Below are 15,917 nucleotides of genomic sequence, written 5' to 3' on the forward strand. Positions count from 1 at the left end.
CAGCTTACTTTTTCTGTGATGGCATGGCATCCTAATGATGACGTTGGCATCAGGGACAAAATAAGGAGAGAAATTTATGATCCCATTCGGAGCGATTTGCTAGCGATGCTAACCATGGGAATTAAAATGTGTCCAAAATGTCAGTGCATGTGTGCTCATTGATTCCTTTCCCATTGAGGTTGTTATGTAATGATATACAGCTGATGGTAAATGACAGCAATCTATTGTTTCAGCCTTGTGGAAACAACGATGTTCTCACCTGTTCAAAAATTGGTCACAGCATCAGTTTCTTGAAAAAGAAGGGAAATAGTGCTGGCTGTGCAGCTGTCCTGTATGAAAGTGCCATTACAGCAAGAGTCTTGGCATCAGCATGTGTACAGACTTGAATTATAGTAATAATCCAGCCTCAAGATATGAAGAAATATCATCTACAGAATGTCACATACAGTATTGAGTAGCTCAAACAGGTTTTTATGGTGAGCAGGTTAGAGTTGTGAGATGCTCTTACAAAATCTGTTTAACTCAGCTGGGCAAAGATGTTTAGAAACTGCTGGTCATTTCCCGGATAATAAACAGCCACAGTGGTGTGTGGAGGGAGCCTGTGCATTGAACTGTTGCCAAAACCCTTGACAGAGAGTTTGCTTGCTTTGTAGAATGTCGTGTTATGAAGTCTTATTCCCGCTCCTCTGCCATGAGGCACACTGCGTCCAAAAGTCCAGGACCTTCACGTCGGAGCAAATCCCCTGCCTCAGGTACTACTGCTAGGAAAGAGCTGAACACATCAAATACACAAAAATTATTTGGTTTTTTTTTAGTGGGGTGAAAAAACTTGTTGCTCTCTCTGTAATACAAGTGTTTCCAGGGGGAAAAAAAACCCTTTTTTGCACTTTGTCTCAGAGATTTAATACTAATCTAAAATAAATTTGCCTTTTTTTTTTTTTTTTTTTAAATCCTGGGAAGAAGCATGGTTTCTATTTTTTAATTACAGGCACAAATAATTTCAGCTTATGAACATTGGAGTGATTTTTGCTAATTGTGCACTTGGGATTTGTTTTTAGCATGGCACTTGATTTTCCTGAAGACTATTAACGACAGGGTGGTTAGATGTGGTTAAATTCGTGTTCATTGAACTAGACTATACCCTTAAATTTTGAATTTGAAAGGTTTCTCTTGTACAAGCCAAATATTGTCAGAAGTACAGGACTTTGCTGGTTCAAGTAATTTTAGGAGATGTACTGTAGTGTTATTGCCCATTAACAGAATTTTTCTTCTTGTACTTCTTATAATTTCAAAGGTGCTCACACTGTGATTTTGCCACCAGTTTGGCTGAACACCATATGTTCCAACCATTGAGTCTTTTATGTAAATAGAGGGAGAAGCTTGGGGGTTTTTCAGTTTTTAACCTCTGCATTTTATTTCTAAATACTTCTTTTTCCCCTGAAATCAAACTATTGAATATGTAAACATATGATGCTCTTTTTTGAATGTAACTATAAATGTAAGCTTCTGTGTGTATTCAAAACTGTGACATGTTCCATATTCTCATTTTCACATTTGTTTTGCTTAATCGATGCTAGTTAAAGTCATTTTATCTTTGGGTTCTTTCAAAGTGGAATATTAATAATCTGTTTATAAAGGTTGAATATTTAACTGAAAAGGTTCAAAGAAGGATTGCAGAAAAATGTATCATAAAGGGCAAGTTTTGCAACTGATCTACATTTCATGCAATTCTGTTACCTCCAATGAGATCATGTAGAATATCTATCAGCAGTGAATTTTATGCAAAGTATTTAGATATCAGTGCTGCCATTTCCATACTTATTTCTACTTACATCCCCTTTGGTTTGGTTAATTTGAAAAATGTATGCAAAGTGTCTGGTATTTATCCTTCTATTTACTTGCCTTTTTTTTTTTTTTCCATGTAGTCTTTTCTTTTATTTACCCTTCTTCCTTCCATGCATGTTCAGAGCTGTTTATTAACTTCTTTCCTCAATGTCTTTTTCCTTTGTGTCAAATATATGAGTACAGTAAAGAGGGGTGGCCACTCCAGTGCTCATTCTTCAGCAAAATCCCCAGGTGAGCCATTACCATCATGGCTATATATCACTAGTGTGTCTCCTCCCTCTCCATTTACCTGTATTTTTGGTGCTGTATTTGTGAATATTTTCAAGCTTGAAACACACATTTTGCATTCGATGAAACAGAGACATAATGGGTGTTGGGGTTTTTTTTGTTGAGGTAGATCATTTCAATGAAATAATGCTTTTTAGTTCTTGGACATCTGCTAATGGTGTCAAAGTTACATTTTTAAAGATACAATTTGACTACAAGTAGAGCAGCATTCTGAGGAGCAATACATTTGTATGCTTATTCTAAAGCATATTATAATAGAAAATTTCAACCAGCAAAAAAAGAATTTCTGGGAATTACTGAAAAAAGCAGTGCAAAACCATGTCATAGGTTTTAATTTTATGTGCAATTTCATATTTTTCTTTGTTTTCTTGTAATATTTCAGCCTAAGTTCTAAAAAAAATGAGGAATCTCTTTGAACCTTCAGTTCAAAGTCAAAGTATCTGTGAAACAAGTAACACACAAATTGATTAACAAATAAATTGAGTCTTTGGGTCATATTAGAAGTTAACAGTTTAGAAGCTATTCATGGATTTTTCAGTTTTAAACATTCCAGTGCACCAAACATGTAGCCTAACGTGTACTGCTTCAGAATGACAGAAAAGTTTGGGGTTTTTTTCTGTGTATTCAGACTGGTATGCATGTGGAAAGAGACCTCAAAAGCATGTATGCCTAGAAAATAGATTAAAAAGGTAAGTTTGGCATACCCAAGGAATATTCAGCAAATCAATAGCAGTGGACAGGTTTGTGCTTTTTGAGTTTTTTGAGTGAGAGAAAAAATTGCTGCTGTCTGAAATAGCAGTGTCATGGTTCAACCTCAGCCAGCAACTGAGCACCACACAGGCACTTCCTGACTTCTCTGCTGCAGCAGGAAGAAGGAAGTGAATTGGAAGGGTGAAAGCGAGAAAATTCCTGGGTTGAGATGCGAGTGGTTTAATAATTGAAGCAATAATATAATAGCAACAATGATGCTGCAGTGAAAATAACAAAGAGAGAGATAAAACCCAAGAAAAACAAATGATGTGAATGACCTGCTGACTGATGCTGTCTTGTCCCTGAAAAATGTGACACTGAGCAGTGTCCCCTCTGCCAACATTCCCTCTCGTTTCACTGCTGAGCATGACACTGCATGGGTGGCAATATTTCTTGGATCAGCTGCAGTCAGCTGTCCTGGCTGTGTCCCCTCCCAGCTCCCTGTGCCCCCAGCCCCCTCATGAGGGGCAGGAAGGCCTCGATGCTGTGCAGGCCCTGCTCAGCAATAACAGAAACATCCCTGTGTTAGCAGCACTTCCCAGCACAAATCCAAGACGTAGCCCTGTGCTAGCTGCTGTGAGGAAAATTAATTCCACCCCAGCCAGAACCAGCACAAGCAGTTGGCTGACTCCCTATGGATGCAAAATTTTTACATCTAGGCAGGGCCAGCTCCAGCTTTTGCTGTTGTTGCAGTTGCTTAGCAGCTCATGTGATCTCTGAAGGCACTGGCAAAGAGATCTGCAGACAGCTCTTTTCAGAAGGATCCTCAGCAGAATGAACCGTGTGTCCTAGAATCATAGAAGGAAAAAGTTTGGAAGGACCGCTGGGTGTCATTCAGTCACGCCCCTGGCTCAGAACACCACCCTTGTCCACCAAGAATAGCTAAGATATTAGCAAAGAGCTACAGTGCAGTCAGTGTAGGCTGGGCTCTTCTTCCTTATACAGTTTTGGGAGGGAAGAACATTATGTTCACCAGCCAGTTTCACTGGGACACTTTGGTGGTTCTGTCAATGCTTAAAGAGGATGGTAGTGGCTTAGAGACAGATAAGAGTTCCTTACAGTGGTCATGTTCAGGAAGCAGTGACTTTTCTGTGAGCTGTATAAAAGAATCTTTGAACAAACAAAAATTTTTTCCTCCTGTGGTAATGGTTTGTCATTTGGAAGCAAACTCTTCTACCGAATTATCTCATTTCTGGTCATGCAAGAAGCAGAAAAGAGTAAGATAGCAGTTGCTAGCTCTTGCCATTGTCATACCTGCAAATTCTCTATAAAACAAGGATGCATTGATAAGCTGGGTTATCCAAAACAAATTGCTGAAGTCTACAGGAGGGTAGTATACTTTTAGATACTTTCCACATCTCAAAAAAACCCGCCTTAAAATCACTTATTGTTCTTACAGGCAAACATCGTTAAAATCAAGATGAAAATATCCTAAGTATACTGAGTACTTCTAAAAGAAAAAACTAAGGTCTTGGTCCTGTAACAGAACTGGAAATATAAATCCAAGTTATCAGAGTTCGAGATAGACTTCCTGTGTAGCTAAACACTAATTAGTTGTATCTCAACATCATACCCCAGAGAAGGAGATCTTTGTGAAAAATGGGGATTTGTGGACGTTGCAGTGCAGTCAGCCTGGCCTACTGTCAGATGGGCTGCCCAGGTTGTAAAAATAGTCCTTGGAAGGCATCTCCCACACTCAGATAATATTAGTGTGCTGGGTCAATGGACACTTGTAAAATAAATCCAATAGTTTAAGAAGTGATGCATAACCCATGGCAGACCTGAATATGTAAAGAAATTGTGCAGGTGTATCTGTTATTTAATTTGAAGTTAAGCTTCTGTTTATCAGAGTTTTTTTTTCTTTCTGAAAAAATAATTCATCACCATAAATCAGCTCTGAAGCATTTTCAGCTCTTAAATTCCTGCCTAGTATTTTTCTCTCCCACAAAAAAATGAGGTTCAGCTAGAAAGAAATGATGTCTCATCATATAACATTGCATCATATGTGTGTCTGATGGACAGTGTGCTATTCTCTCTGCATAATGAAATTCATCAGTGTGTTCTTTTCAGAAAAATAAAAGGACTGACCTAAGTTATATTTAATACACCAGAGATAACAGATGTTGTATGAGGCCTGTCCAAAAATCTGGACTTAAAATGAATGAACTCTTTAAGTCAAGAGGGAGGGTATTGTATGTTTTCACAGACACTTGTACTTACTGCAAGCTCAGAAGTAACCTAGTAGCTTTTCTCTTGGTGAGGTTTCTTTCCCTAAATCAATATTTTTCTGAGCTACTGCGAATGTTCTCTGTCATGCAAACAGTTAATTCTTCTTGTCTGTTTTTCTTAGGGAAAAACAAACAAACTCGTGTTCTGTGAAACATTCTGCCTAGAAAGTAAGGCATTGATCCAAACTGAAGAGGAGGAGGGTCAAATATCCTTAGAAACTTCTTCTTTCTTTCTGTAATTTTTTTGTGTGATATCACAATTTATTATGCAATTTTTAAAGGCTGTGGCTTTTTTTTTTTTTCTTTGTTTGTTTCTGTGCCCAAAACTCTTGCCCTGGTAAAGGACAGAATGGACCTTTTTAATCTCTGGAATGACAATGCAGTATTTGTATGTCTTCTTGATCCCATATCCAGCCACATGAATTTTCAGGGTGCAATTTTGTGACATGCAAATGTATCATTTATTCCTAAATGCTGAGGAGTCTGTTATGGTCTTTGTTAGCAGACTTCAGTGATAACTTTCGATTTTTTTTCATCTCTTTTTCCATTTGTTCACTTCTATTGCTTTGGCCAGTTAATGGAACCCCAAGCAGTCAGTTATCCACCCCAAAATCTACAAAGTCCTCCAGTTCTTCACCAACAAGTCCTGGCAGCTTTCGTGGACTTAAGGTAAGTACAGGAACTGTAAACCCCCTAAGTTCCATTATTCATTGACTGTATGACACTGGAGCTGAAGGAAAAATAAAAAATGAAAAGCTATAATTTTGGAGGGTAGCCTTGCTGGTATGATTTTTGCTCATAGGAAGTGGAGAATAGATCTGAAGTAAGATATTTCTGTTTTGTCTGGGTTGAACACTCAGCTTCGGAAAGGCAGAGTGTGGTGCTGGCTTGAATATGCCACTTTGTCCTCCAAATTTTCCATTGTTTTTTGGATGGCAGAAATCCTCCAAGCAATTTATATTCCTTCAGCCTATATAAACGTAGCACTGTCTTTTCAATACCTTATAGTCTTGTAGCATTGCCCAAGTTTCATCTAAAGCAGGCTTATTTCTCCTTGGCACACAGTTTCACCCCTCAATCCAGTCTCTTGCCTGAAAGTGTTTGAGGGCTCCCTTTGGGAGCAGCCTGATGTCTGGCAGATTTTTCTGTGTTGCACCAAGAGATTTCTCTTCCTCTCCCGCTTCAAAACTGGCTGCATTTGCAGTTCTTGGAGGCTGCTCTGTGCCTTTTGCTCAGTGAAATAAAAGGAACAGTCTGGAGCACAGTGGAGCATCTCATTGCTGCATTTGTGCAGCTGTCCTTACAAGGAGAATTTTCTTATGGAATCATCAATTGCAGCCTTTCTGGAAGCAGACTGGATGGTTTGCACTGATTATTCTGATCAAGTAATAGCTCCTATTGGTGAACACAGCATTTGTGAAGAGGCTGCATAATTCTGTGGAAAACTGTTTTCTCCGTTAAGAGACTGGCTAAAGGACGTGATTTGAATAGTGCTCAGATTTGGGTTTTGACATGCTAATTGTTATCAAGTCTTGTTTTGCAAGGAGTATGGCACTGGTTTCTGCCAGACTGCTGTGATAATTCTGACAAAGGATTTTGATACATTTAATTTATTTGTTTCATTTAGTTGTTTAATTGTTCGGTTTTTTATCAATTTTGAATTATATCTGTAGCTGTTTGGTTAATAATTTTTAAGAGCTGTAATAGTTCTGACACAGAAAATTAGAACTCTGTGTCTCAAAAATCTCTCTGGACAGCTCCTCTATGGAGTTTACAGTAGAGGACACCAGAATCACTGGGCTTGATGCTCTCAGCTGGTCTGCACTATATTTAACGAATGCTCTTTTGTCTTTCTTTAATGAAATTACAAGTTTAGAAACGAGATCATTTGCCTTGGTTTTTTCCACCGCTGCTCTGTCTGCTTTTAGCTGATTAAAGCTCCATTAAAGGCAGAGAGAATTCTGATAGCAACAAGCAATTCTCACCAAAGTGGACACGTCCCCTTTCCCATTCACTTTCACTCAAGTAGGCTGCTGTACTTTTTCAATTTGGAGTTTAGTTGGTGCTGGAGATCAATGGGTTTTCGTGTCAAATAATTCACCCCCATATGACCAAAGAAAACGGCAAAACCAAATTAAGCGTCTCAGACCTGGTGTGCTATGGAGGTGTAGTGAGTACCTCTTGTTTTATTCCATTAGGATGCATCTGTTTAGCAGGATTGTCCCAGCTGTGCTCCTGAGACTAAAGATAGGGAAAGTTATCTGGTGAATCCAAGGGGGAATTCTGAAAGGATCAAGTGTGCTGTTCGGTTACACCTGTTTCTCGATTATGTGGTAGTAGTAAGGACTGGTTTGGGGTAGCAAAAAGCCACTAACAGGGGAGGCATGGTTTTATGCAAAACCAGATTCTTTTAAGAAACCACTATTTTATACCTTTTTGTAGAATTGGGGTTTTTTTGGTTAGTCTGATGAGAAGAACAGGGAAAGCAGGGAACAATTTTATTATTTGGAGATTATGGTTTTTCCTTATTGTTTTCTAGTTCTTTGTTGCTAAGACTGCATTGCTGCACAGACAAGCAGTCTGGCTTCCTGCACTTATATAAAGAAGGTGTCATGACTACAGCTGAATGAAAATTTAGATATAAATACCATGTCAGTGATGGAATAAGGTGTATTTTAGAGTTTTCTGTGTTTGAGAGTTCAATATTTTGAGTGATTTATTGTGTACAAATCATGTATGTTTGTTTTTGTAGAGGGTGAAACAGCAGGACTTAATATAATGGTTTTGTATAACCTTGAAGCAGCAAAAAGGGAACAAATCAGGGTTGATGTTTCTATTTCCTGTAAAGAGCAGAGCATCAGAGTAGCTGCAGTTGAACTGGACTTAAAAAACTTTTGTTTAAAAAGCCAGAGCAAAGTAAAATATTTTGCTATAGATTAGAACCTGGCTAACCTTTTTGTAGTTTGACAGTCAATGTAGAGCACAAGTGATAGTGCTAGTCATCAAGGCAGCCAACTTGCAAAAATACTGATTGCAGCAGCAATTTCTTCTCAGTCTCAGACACTGAGTCATATATTCTCTGAATGCCACTATTCCTTTGAAGAGACATCTCTTCATTCCCCAAGGATTCCTTCTGCTTCACAACACTTTGTTAGGAGTGGTGTGTTCAGGCACAGGAGATTCCTCTCAGGAAACATTCCTTGTGAACAGTTTTTCTTTAGAGGAAAGGGCCTTCTTTCTGTCCTTTTTAGCTCTTCCAACCAGAGTGCCTTTGTGCTATTAATTGTTCAATACATGCAGTAAGTCCAGCATCCCAGGCTTGCAGAAGTGTTTTAAATAGTGGACTCAGAGGTTATATTGAAGTAAGGAATTAATGCTATGTCTTAATAATAGTAAACACGACAGAATTTCCCCACAAACCCAAATAAAAGCCTTCATTCCAGTAAATGACAAATATGGATACTATGCACCCAACACACTATATATTCTTATTCAGACTATTTATTTTTAATGTCCCAATATTAATCTGTAAGTAAGCATTTCACTTAGCAGAGGGTTTGTTTCAAGGTCAAGGTTTATTTATAAAAGTTAACAAGTATGGGCATGAAGTATATGACTACTCTGTACAGTGTTCTCATGTGATCAAATGTGCTGAGTTTCTTATTTTTCTGTTAAATTCCCATGGAGATAAAATCTAGTGCATGAGTTAATAATAATGGTAATGGTGCATTTGGTGGCATGGGACAGCTGACCAAGAGGAGTCCTTTTGCTGTTCTGTAGGCAGTGGAAAGGTTTAACATTTTTCTTTGGTTCTCAGTGTGCATTTCTATGCAATGCTGTTAGGGGTGATTTGACTCTTAGCTCTTTCAGTACATCTGTTATTCTGCACACATTGTACCATAAAAATTGTCCAGAGACTAGATTAAATTTGGAAATTGGTGTAACTTTGGAAAGTGGTGTCATTACTTCCTTATGCTGACTTGGATTGCCTTGTTGTCTCCTCCTAAAATTAGGGACCACAAAGCCATGCAATCTTTTTAAAAAGAAGATAAAATCATACAAATAAAGAGGCTTTACAGTTGAAGCCTTTGGTAGACTCACAATTATGCTAAATAGCTTTGTGTTTGAATTTGTCTGGGTATTACTTTTGCAATTGATGGACCAAATGACCAAAGTGAAAAGGCATTAGAACCTGATCCAACAAATAACTCTAAGTACTTGCTTAACTTTCAGCCATTGAGTAGTCCCTTTTACTTCAATGAGGATGTCAATGTACTTAAACATGTGCTTAAGTGATTTGAAGGATTAGTGCCTATCTTCATCAAGGTTTTTAATCTCTTCAGTGTTGTACATGTGAGCTTTGTGTGTAGTTTTATATAAAGATTATTTACACGTGATTATCCAGCCCAGGGGCTGTAGCAGTTCATAGAGGGATTCTTTAACTGATGCATTTGGTGAATTTGCAATTCATGTTTCAGGATCGCTTAAAAAAATACTAAGTTCCTGTGTTACACATTATGTTACTATTAAACATTACAATAATAAATACTTACAACATCTCTATGAGATACTGATTATATAAATAATATTTATGTTCAGAATGTCTTTCAACCCCTTCTTACTACAGCCTTTCAGGATGAATTACAATGACATAATCAAAGTGTCCCCAGATTTCAGAGAATACTTCTGCAAACAGTTAATTCACAGTTTCACTAAAAATACTCATACTCTACAGTTAGATTCATCACCATCCCAGGTAGCTGCCAAGGAGTTAGGTATTTCCTTCAATATGAAAAAAATCCCTAAATGTTTCTGCAAAGATTAGTGTCATGGGCAATCTGATACTGAGAGCAAAGGTTTGCCAACCAAGGTACCATTCCACTGCAAAAGAATATGGGTTTCTATTTGTGGATCTTTCCTCACACTCTAATGGCATAAAAAATAAAATCCCACCAGCTGTGGAGTTGTGGCAGAACTAGGGTTAAACCTGCCATTTCAGATTCTGATCTAACACCTCAGCCACAATGGCAGCATTAATTTTATTTTATTTTTGTATTCATTTTAGCTTTTTTTTCCTGTTAATGTTTGCTTCTTTCTTGCGGTAAGAAGGAATGTGCCCAGTCATGCTCTGCCCTGATTACAAGACTGGAGGAAGTTGGAAGTGTGGGCTAGATGTTCCCATGTATTGTCACTCTCTGAAAACCTAAAATAGATTACTAATATTTTAGGCTGATGACTAATACTTGGCCATGGTCTCTTCTGTTCTCTCTGCTTCTTATTTCTTCATGCTTAAAGAAAATGTGACTGACTGGTTAAGAGACTGACTCATGATTTTGTACAAATGTCATTTAACCCAAATGTCCTTGTTTCTAATCCTTGTTAAACAGACAGATAACTCAGAAAGACAGCAGCATTAATATAACCTGGGTTTAAGTTATTAGCAAGGAGCAGAGTAGTAGCTGCCTGCTTGCTGTTTGATGCTACTTCTGTGCCAAATGCTGGTAAACTTCATTGTTTCAGGGGCTCTACAAAATTAAATTGTACAGCTTCTAGTTACTGTACCTTTAGCTGATTTGGCAGCTCAGCTGCCACTAGAAACTTAAGCATTCATTAGCATTTCATGAGCCTTTAGACAATATCCCTATCTGTCAGTTCAGTTCTTTTCCTGACAATAGTGTTAATGATTTAAAATATTCAGCAGTGTAACCACACAATGTCAGCTAAAACGCAAAATGCTGCATTTGCATTCCTGGTGTCCTGCAAAGCCATTTCAACAGACACCGAGCTTAAGGCAGAGAAGCATTTTAATCCTTCCTGTGGTGAGTGCTGAAAACTACCATAATAGCCCATGAAGACAACAAGATCTGGAACTTCACAGAACAGCAAGAAACGTTACGCAGAGGAGGGGGAATGATGTCAAATGTATTTTAATTTCATGCAGCATCCCTAGACATAACTGTAGTAGGAGAGCTTATAGGAGTGGTGCACAGAACACATCCAGTATATTTTACTATTTATGGCATTCATTCCTATGCCTCCATCCCTGTCCAGAATAAAAACCTACCATTCTTTATGTCCCTGGGCAGTATGGCAGGATGACTTTAAGTAGCATCATAAAGATTCAGATCCAGTACCAATTAAGGTGTTAGTGCAGGAAAATCAGTTTTCTTCAGCTGTCTTGCTTCAAAATCCTTTAGATATTTGGTTTTTTACAGTGTCACAGTTACTAAAACTGCATCTGTCTGGATGCATATTAGACATCTAACTTGAAATGCTTGTAGGTGTCTTAAATCTCCACATCTATAATAACCTGAAATATAGCCCGGTAGATTGCTAAATAAATCTGATTATCATAGATGTACCTGGCCATCTACTCCAAAATGGTAGGTGCAGCTGAAAGGAACTTTCTTTGCTGTTTACTGAAATCTGTTCAACTGCTTATCTAAATAGCAATATTGGGGCTGAATCTTAAATTGGTACAAGTGACAATGAGGCATTATGATGGTGATGAACTGTGAGAAAGCAAGAATGAAAAAGAGATGGGAGTAGAAAAGTAAACTGACTCTGTATAGATGTTTATAGTGGGTTTTTTTTAAACTTTGCTGCTTTTTTGTATGGCTCTTTCTTGTGATTACCATGAGAAATTAGAAGTTGTTGTGTACTTCCACAGATCTCCCCACATGGTGGATCTTCTTCCAACGTGAATGGTGTACCTGAATCACTCCGTTGCCAGAGTCCTGAAGGTAGGACACCAATAATTGCTGACAATCCTTGCCAAAATTTTGCTGTAGGTGACACTTGGTTTAGCGCTTTCAGATGGCTTCTGATGACTCCAAATCATTTTCTGTTTGGAAATATTTGTTGCCTTTTTGGAAAAACTTATATTGGAAAAATTGTCAGTGTGTTTTATATATCAAGGCTGTAAAGTTAGGAAATAAATTTGGTTAATAGTTTTTTGTCCAGGGGTAGCGTATTTCTGGACCTTGCTCTTCAATAGTCACTGTTAGGGATTTGACTGATTTCGAACATGGGCTCCATTACCACCAGAAATGTGTTTGTGGCTGGATTGAAAGAGGAACCCTCCTCAGGAGAGCTCATTGTGCTTCAGGAAGAACCACTGACCTTTCAACTGACATTAGCTAAACTTAACCTTTCATTCCTCATCTCTTTAAAGAAATGTCAATTATTTTAAAATATTTTTAAATTTCATGTTGGAGTTATGTTTTTTATTCAAAAATACTGAAATAAGCGTCTTTCAAAATTACTTGCATTTTGGATGTTTTAGCAGCACCTATAAGAACTTGAAGGAATTCAGCAAATAAAATTTTTGGGTCTTTTATATGCATTGTAGATGAATCCTATTTGCATTTTTGCTTTGACTTTCCAAAAAGAAAAAAAAAGGTCAAAAAAGTAATTTGAGTTCAGAAAATTTTAGATTAAGAACTTCTAACTGCATTCATTACTTTTAGAATATGCCTATACAAAAATGATGTAGGAAGAGACTTATTTGTGTGTTCAAAGGTCAAATAACTTTGGGTTCATCTTGTTCTTCTTTACACTTGCGATAAAACCAAGGGAATTGCAGTGAAGAAAACAGCTTACTTTTAAGTTTTGTTTTGCATCTGTGACTGTTTTGTATCTGTGGAGCCCATTGGGGATATATTGCATCCTGCTGATACTTCTCTTCAGCTTGCATTATGGACGTTTTTTTTTTTTTTTTGCAGGCTTGAATGGAAACAAGTTCTCAGGGTCATCTACCATTCTTGAGAAGTACAAAGTGGGGAAGGTGATTGGTGATGGCAATTTTGCTGTTGTAAAGGAGTGTGTGGAACGGTGAGCAAGGAAACTGTTCACTCCTGCTGTTTATTGTACTGGATAAAGCCCTGTGCATTAACATAATTTCCTAGACAAATGTAATGAGATGAAAGCGAAGAGCAGTTGCAAAAATATGCACACACTTCAGGAGAAATAGGCACAGCAAAACATGCTTCCTATGTTTTCTTCTAGCAAAGGGATATGAGAGCAGCAGAGAACCATGGCTTTTTATCCCTCAAACTAAAGGAGGCATCACCTTCTCATGGTGCCTCTTAAGGAAACCCCTCAGCTCTTCAAGAAGTCTCTCACACTACAGATGGTTGTGGATGACAGGAAATTGTACGTGGCATCTAAACAGAGTTTGAGCGACCCCCCTTCTGCCTCAGCAATTCTGCTGCTGTGGTGTCCTCACTGCCTGTTGCTGGCATGATTTTTCACAGCTTTCAGCATTCTGTGGGTAGAGTACTCTTAAAGACATGCAGTTGTTGGCTATCAGCCTGTGCTGCTGGCTCCCTTGGGCTTGCTGCTTCTGTTTTGTGGTGTAGTGAGCAGCCAGACACTTTTCAAATGAACCCTTCAGTATGCCAGAGCCTGAAATGTCCTTGTGCCTGGTGCCCCATGGGGTAGTCAGGATACCCCTGCAGACCCATGCAGTGCTGCTGCTCTTCCTCTGTGAGCTTTGTGTCACACTTTGCTGCCAGTGCAAACATAACAGATGATTTGACTGTCACTTTCTCAGTGTATTTTTTTTAGAACCACCTTCTGCTATCTTCATCAACCTGAGAGTTATGTCAGTTTCTTAAATATTATGGGGAATCTCTAACTTGTACTCAAATACTAGGAAAACTCAGCAAATGACTGTGAAAAACATAAATGTTAGAGAAACATTCTATTATTTGATCCTGATCTGCGGATTTTAGTTAAATTGAAAGAAAGATAATTCTGAATGGAACTGAGAGCTGAGGTTAGATTAACAGGTCTGTAGTTCCCTGGGTCTTCCCTCATGCCCTTGGAAATGCAGTGTCAGCACATGGAAGGCCACTGCTCCCACCCTTGCAGTCCTCTGCCTCAGAGGAGACTGGGCAGCCCAACATCTATCAGTAGCACTAAAGACTGAGGCAAACAAAAAAAGCATTCTGTGCCTCTGCTTTATCTTAATCTCTGTTAGTCGGGTGACAGTCTTCAGCAAGTTCTAATGTTTTCTTTAGCGCTCCCTTTGCTCTTGACATACCTTAAAAAGCTTTGTCATGTGAATCAACACTGGCCAGTTCCAGCTCTAATGGGGCTTTGGCCTTTCCTGTCTTCTCCCTGCATGCACAAACCTCAGCTCTGTAATCTTGCCGCAAAGCCCCACCTTTCTTCCAAAGATACTCTTGAGCACCACAAGGAGTTCCCTGCTCAGCCAAGCTGGTTTTCTGCCACTTAATGTTTGGAAAAATTGATATCTCCCACAAGAACAAGGGCTACTGATCCAGTAACTTCTCATCATTACCCACAGAGAAATTCATCAGTGCTTACATCCCAACCAGGTGATGCAGTAGTAGATGCCCTCTACACCATCTCCTGCGTTTTCCACTGCCCTTATCCTCACCCAGAGGCTTTCATGAAAGATAGCAGATTAAAAACACAAGATAACATATTTATTTTCAGAAATATCATCTGTGCATTTTGGAAATCACTTAAGTCCCACTGGAAATGGGACAAGGGCTCCTAAATCACTGAATGTCATCTGTGCTTTTTGGAATGAGGAAACTGGACCAGAAAAACAACCCTCCAATTATAAAAATTTTTAAAAGGCACAGTTAATCTTCAATATCTAGTTTTTTATGTGATCAAATCTTTAGTGGAACATGATTAAATTAATTTTAGTAAAATAAGTATACAACAACAGTTGCTAATAAAATGATGAAAGAGGAAATGCCAACCGTAAATGCTTCTCTTTTAATTCCTATTAATTATACGTAATTTCTAACAGTGTTATGCTAAGAAGCCTTAGCTGTGGAGCCAGGATCCTATTACACAGCTACCAGCTGTGATGTTCTACAAAAAGAATAAGGTGGTCTTTTTTGTGCCTGGGTGTCTGTATGTAAAGACATGAGTCAGCAGATGGGCACTGACAGCTCGAGAGAAGAACCCCAGAGACCTGTCAGACAGTGCTGGTGTATGATGTGCAGTGATATTAGCACACAAATGGCGTGCATTATATCCACCTTTCTTTCTTGGGTGCTGTGGTAGAGGTAATTTCCAAGAGGGATTGGAAGTTGTTGGATGAATTGGCTTTGTGAGTGTTAACTCCTCTTGCTCCCAGCACGAGTGCTGAATGTTTGCTAAGGGGGTGTTGCTGGTTAATTGTTTGCAGGCTTTCTGATATAATTTGTGGTGTAAGGTACAAATTGTGATTTTTGATTTCCACACTGTATTCGTAGCAGATCTTATATCAGGTCTGTAACATGAGAGGGTGGCATTTCACAGATACCATTTAGATAAGGGCTTCTATCTAAGGACCAGATCAGGTTGTAACTATGACAACCTCGCCGATACAGCTGCACTTCCAGGGCAGAGATTCTTGCCTGCATTTTTTCAATAATGCATAAATGGAATGTTATGTGTTAATTCCGTTCTTTTTTCTGTAAGGTGCTGGTTTTGACCAGTTGTATCTAACGCCAAAAGCACAGTGAAAATCACCCTGGAAGTTTAAAAACATACCTGACTTTTGCTTTTGTATCTACATCCTGTTTTCCAGTGCTTTTCTGATGCACACTGGAGTCTATAGGCACAATACAAAATAGCAGCAACTTGGTCTTACAGCATTTTCATGGGATTTTTAATTCATCACTAATATAAGTTGTAGTTTCTTCTTTGTTTAAAAAAAATTACATTGTGTTTCTTTTTTTTCCTCTCATTTTCCCCCCTTCTGGAGAAATGGAGATTTTTATTGCTTAAAGGGATGAAAGACAAACAAGAGCTCCTTTCTGTGAGAGTATTTGCTGA

The 15,917-nt window shown here is 38.5% G+C and overlaps 1 protein-coding gene across 5 annotated transcripts in view; it reads left to right on the top strand.

Annotated features, from left to right (window-relative positions):
- The window catches only part of DCLK2 (doublecortin like kinase 2), a 79,448-nt gene that overhangs the window by 45,090 nt on the left and 18,441 nt on the right, over nt 1–15,917 (top strand). For 3 of the 5 annotated variants that reach the window (XR_004240373.1, XM_032110033.1, XM_032110036.1), the window contains exons 4-8: nt 654–752; nt 2,029–2,076; nt 5,686–5,780; nt 11,782–11,854; nt 12,836–12,944. Coding sequence is in view for 3 of the 5 variants with exons in the window: in XM_032110033.1 (XP_031965924.1) it covers nt 654–752; nt 2,029–2,076; nt 5,686–5,780; nt 11,782–11,854; nt 12,836–12,944 (424 nt within the window). In the remaining 2 variants the exon portion in view is untranslated. The remainder of the gene's footprint in view (nt 1–653; nt 753–2,028; nt 2,077–5,685; nt 5,781–11,781; nt 11,855–12,835; nt 12,945–15,917) is intronic. The other 2 variants (XR_004240374.1, XM_032110035.1) reach the window with 1 other exon arrangement.

Source organism: Corvus moneduloides, chromosome 5, assembly GCF_009650955.1.
Source record: "Corvus moneduloides isolate bCorMon1 chromosome 5, bCorMon1.pri, whole genome shotgun sequence".
Taxonomy (NCBI): Eukaryota; Metazoa; Chordata; class Aves; order Passeriformes; family Corvidae; genus Corvus; species Corvus moneduloides.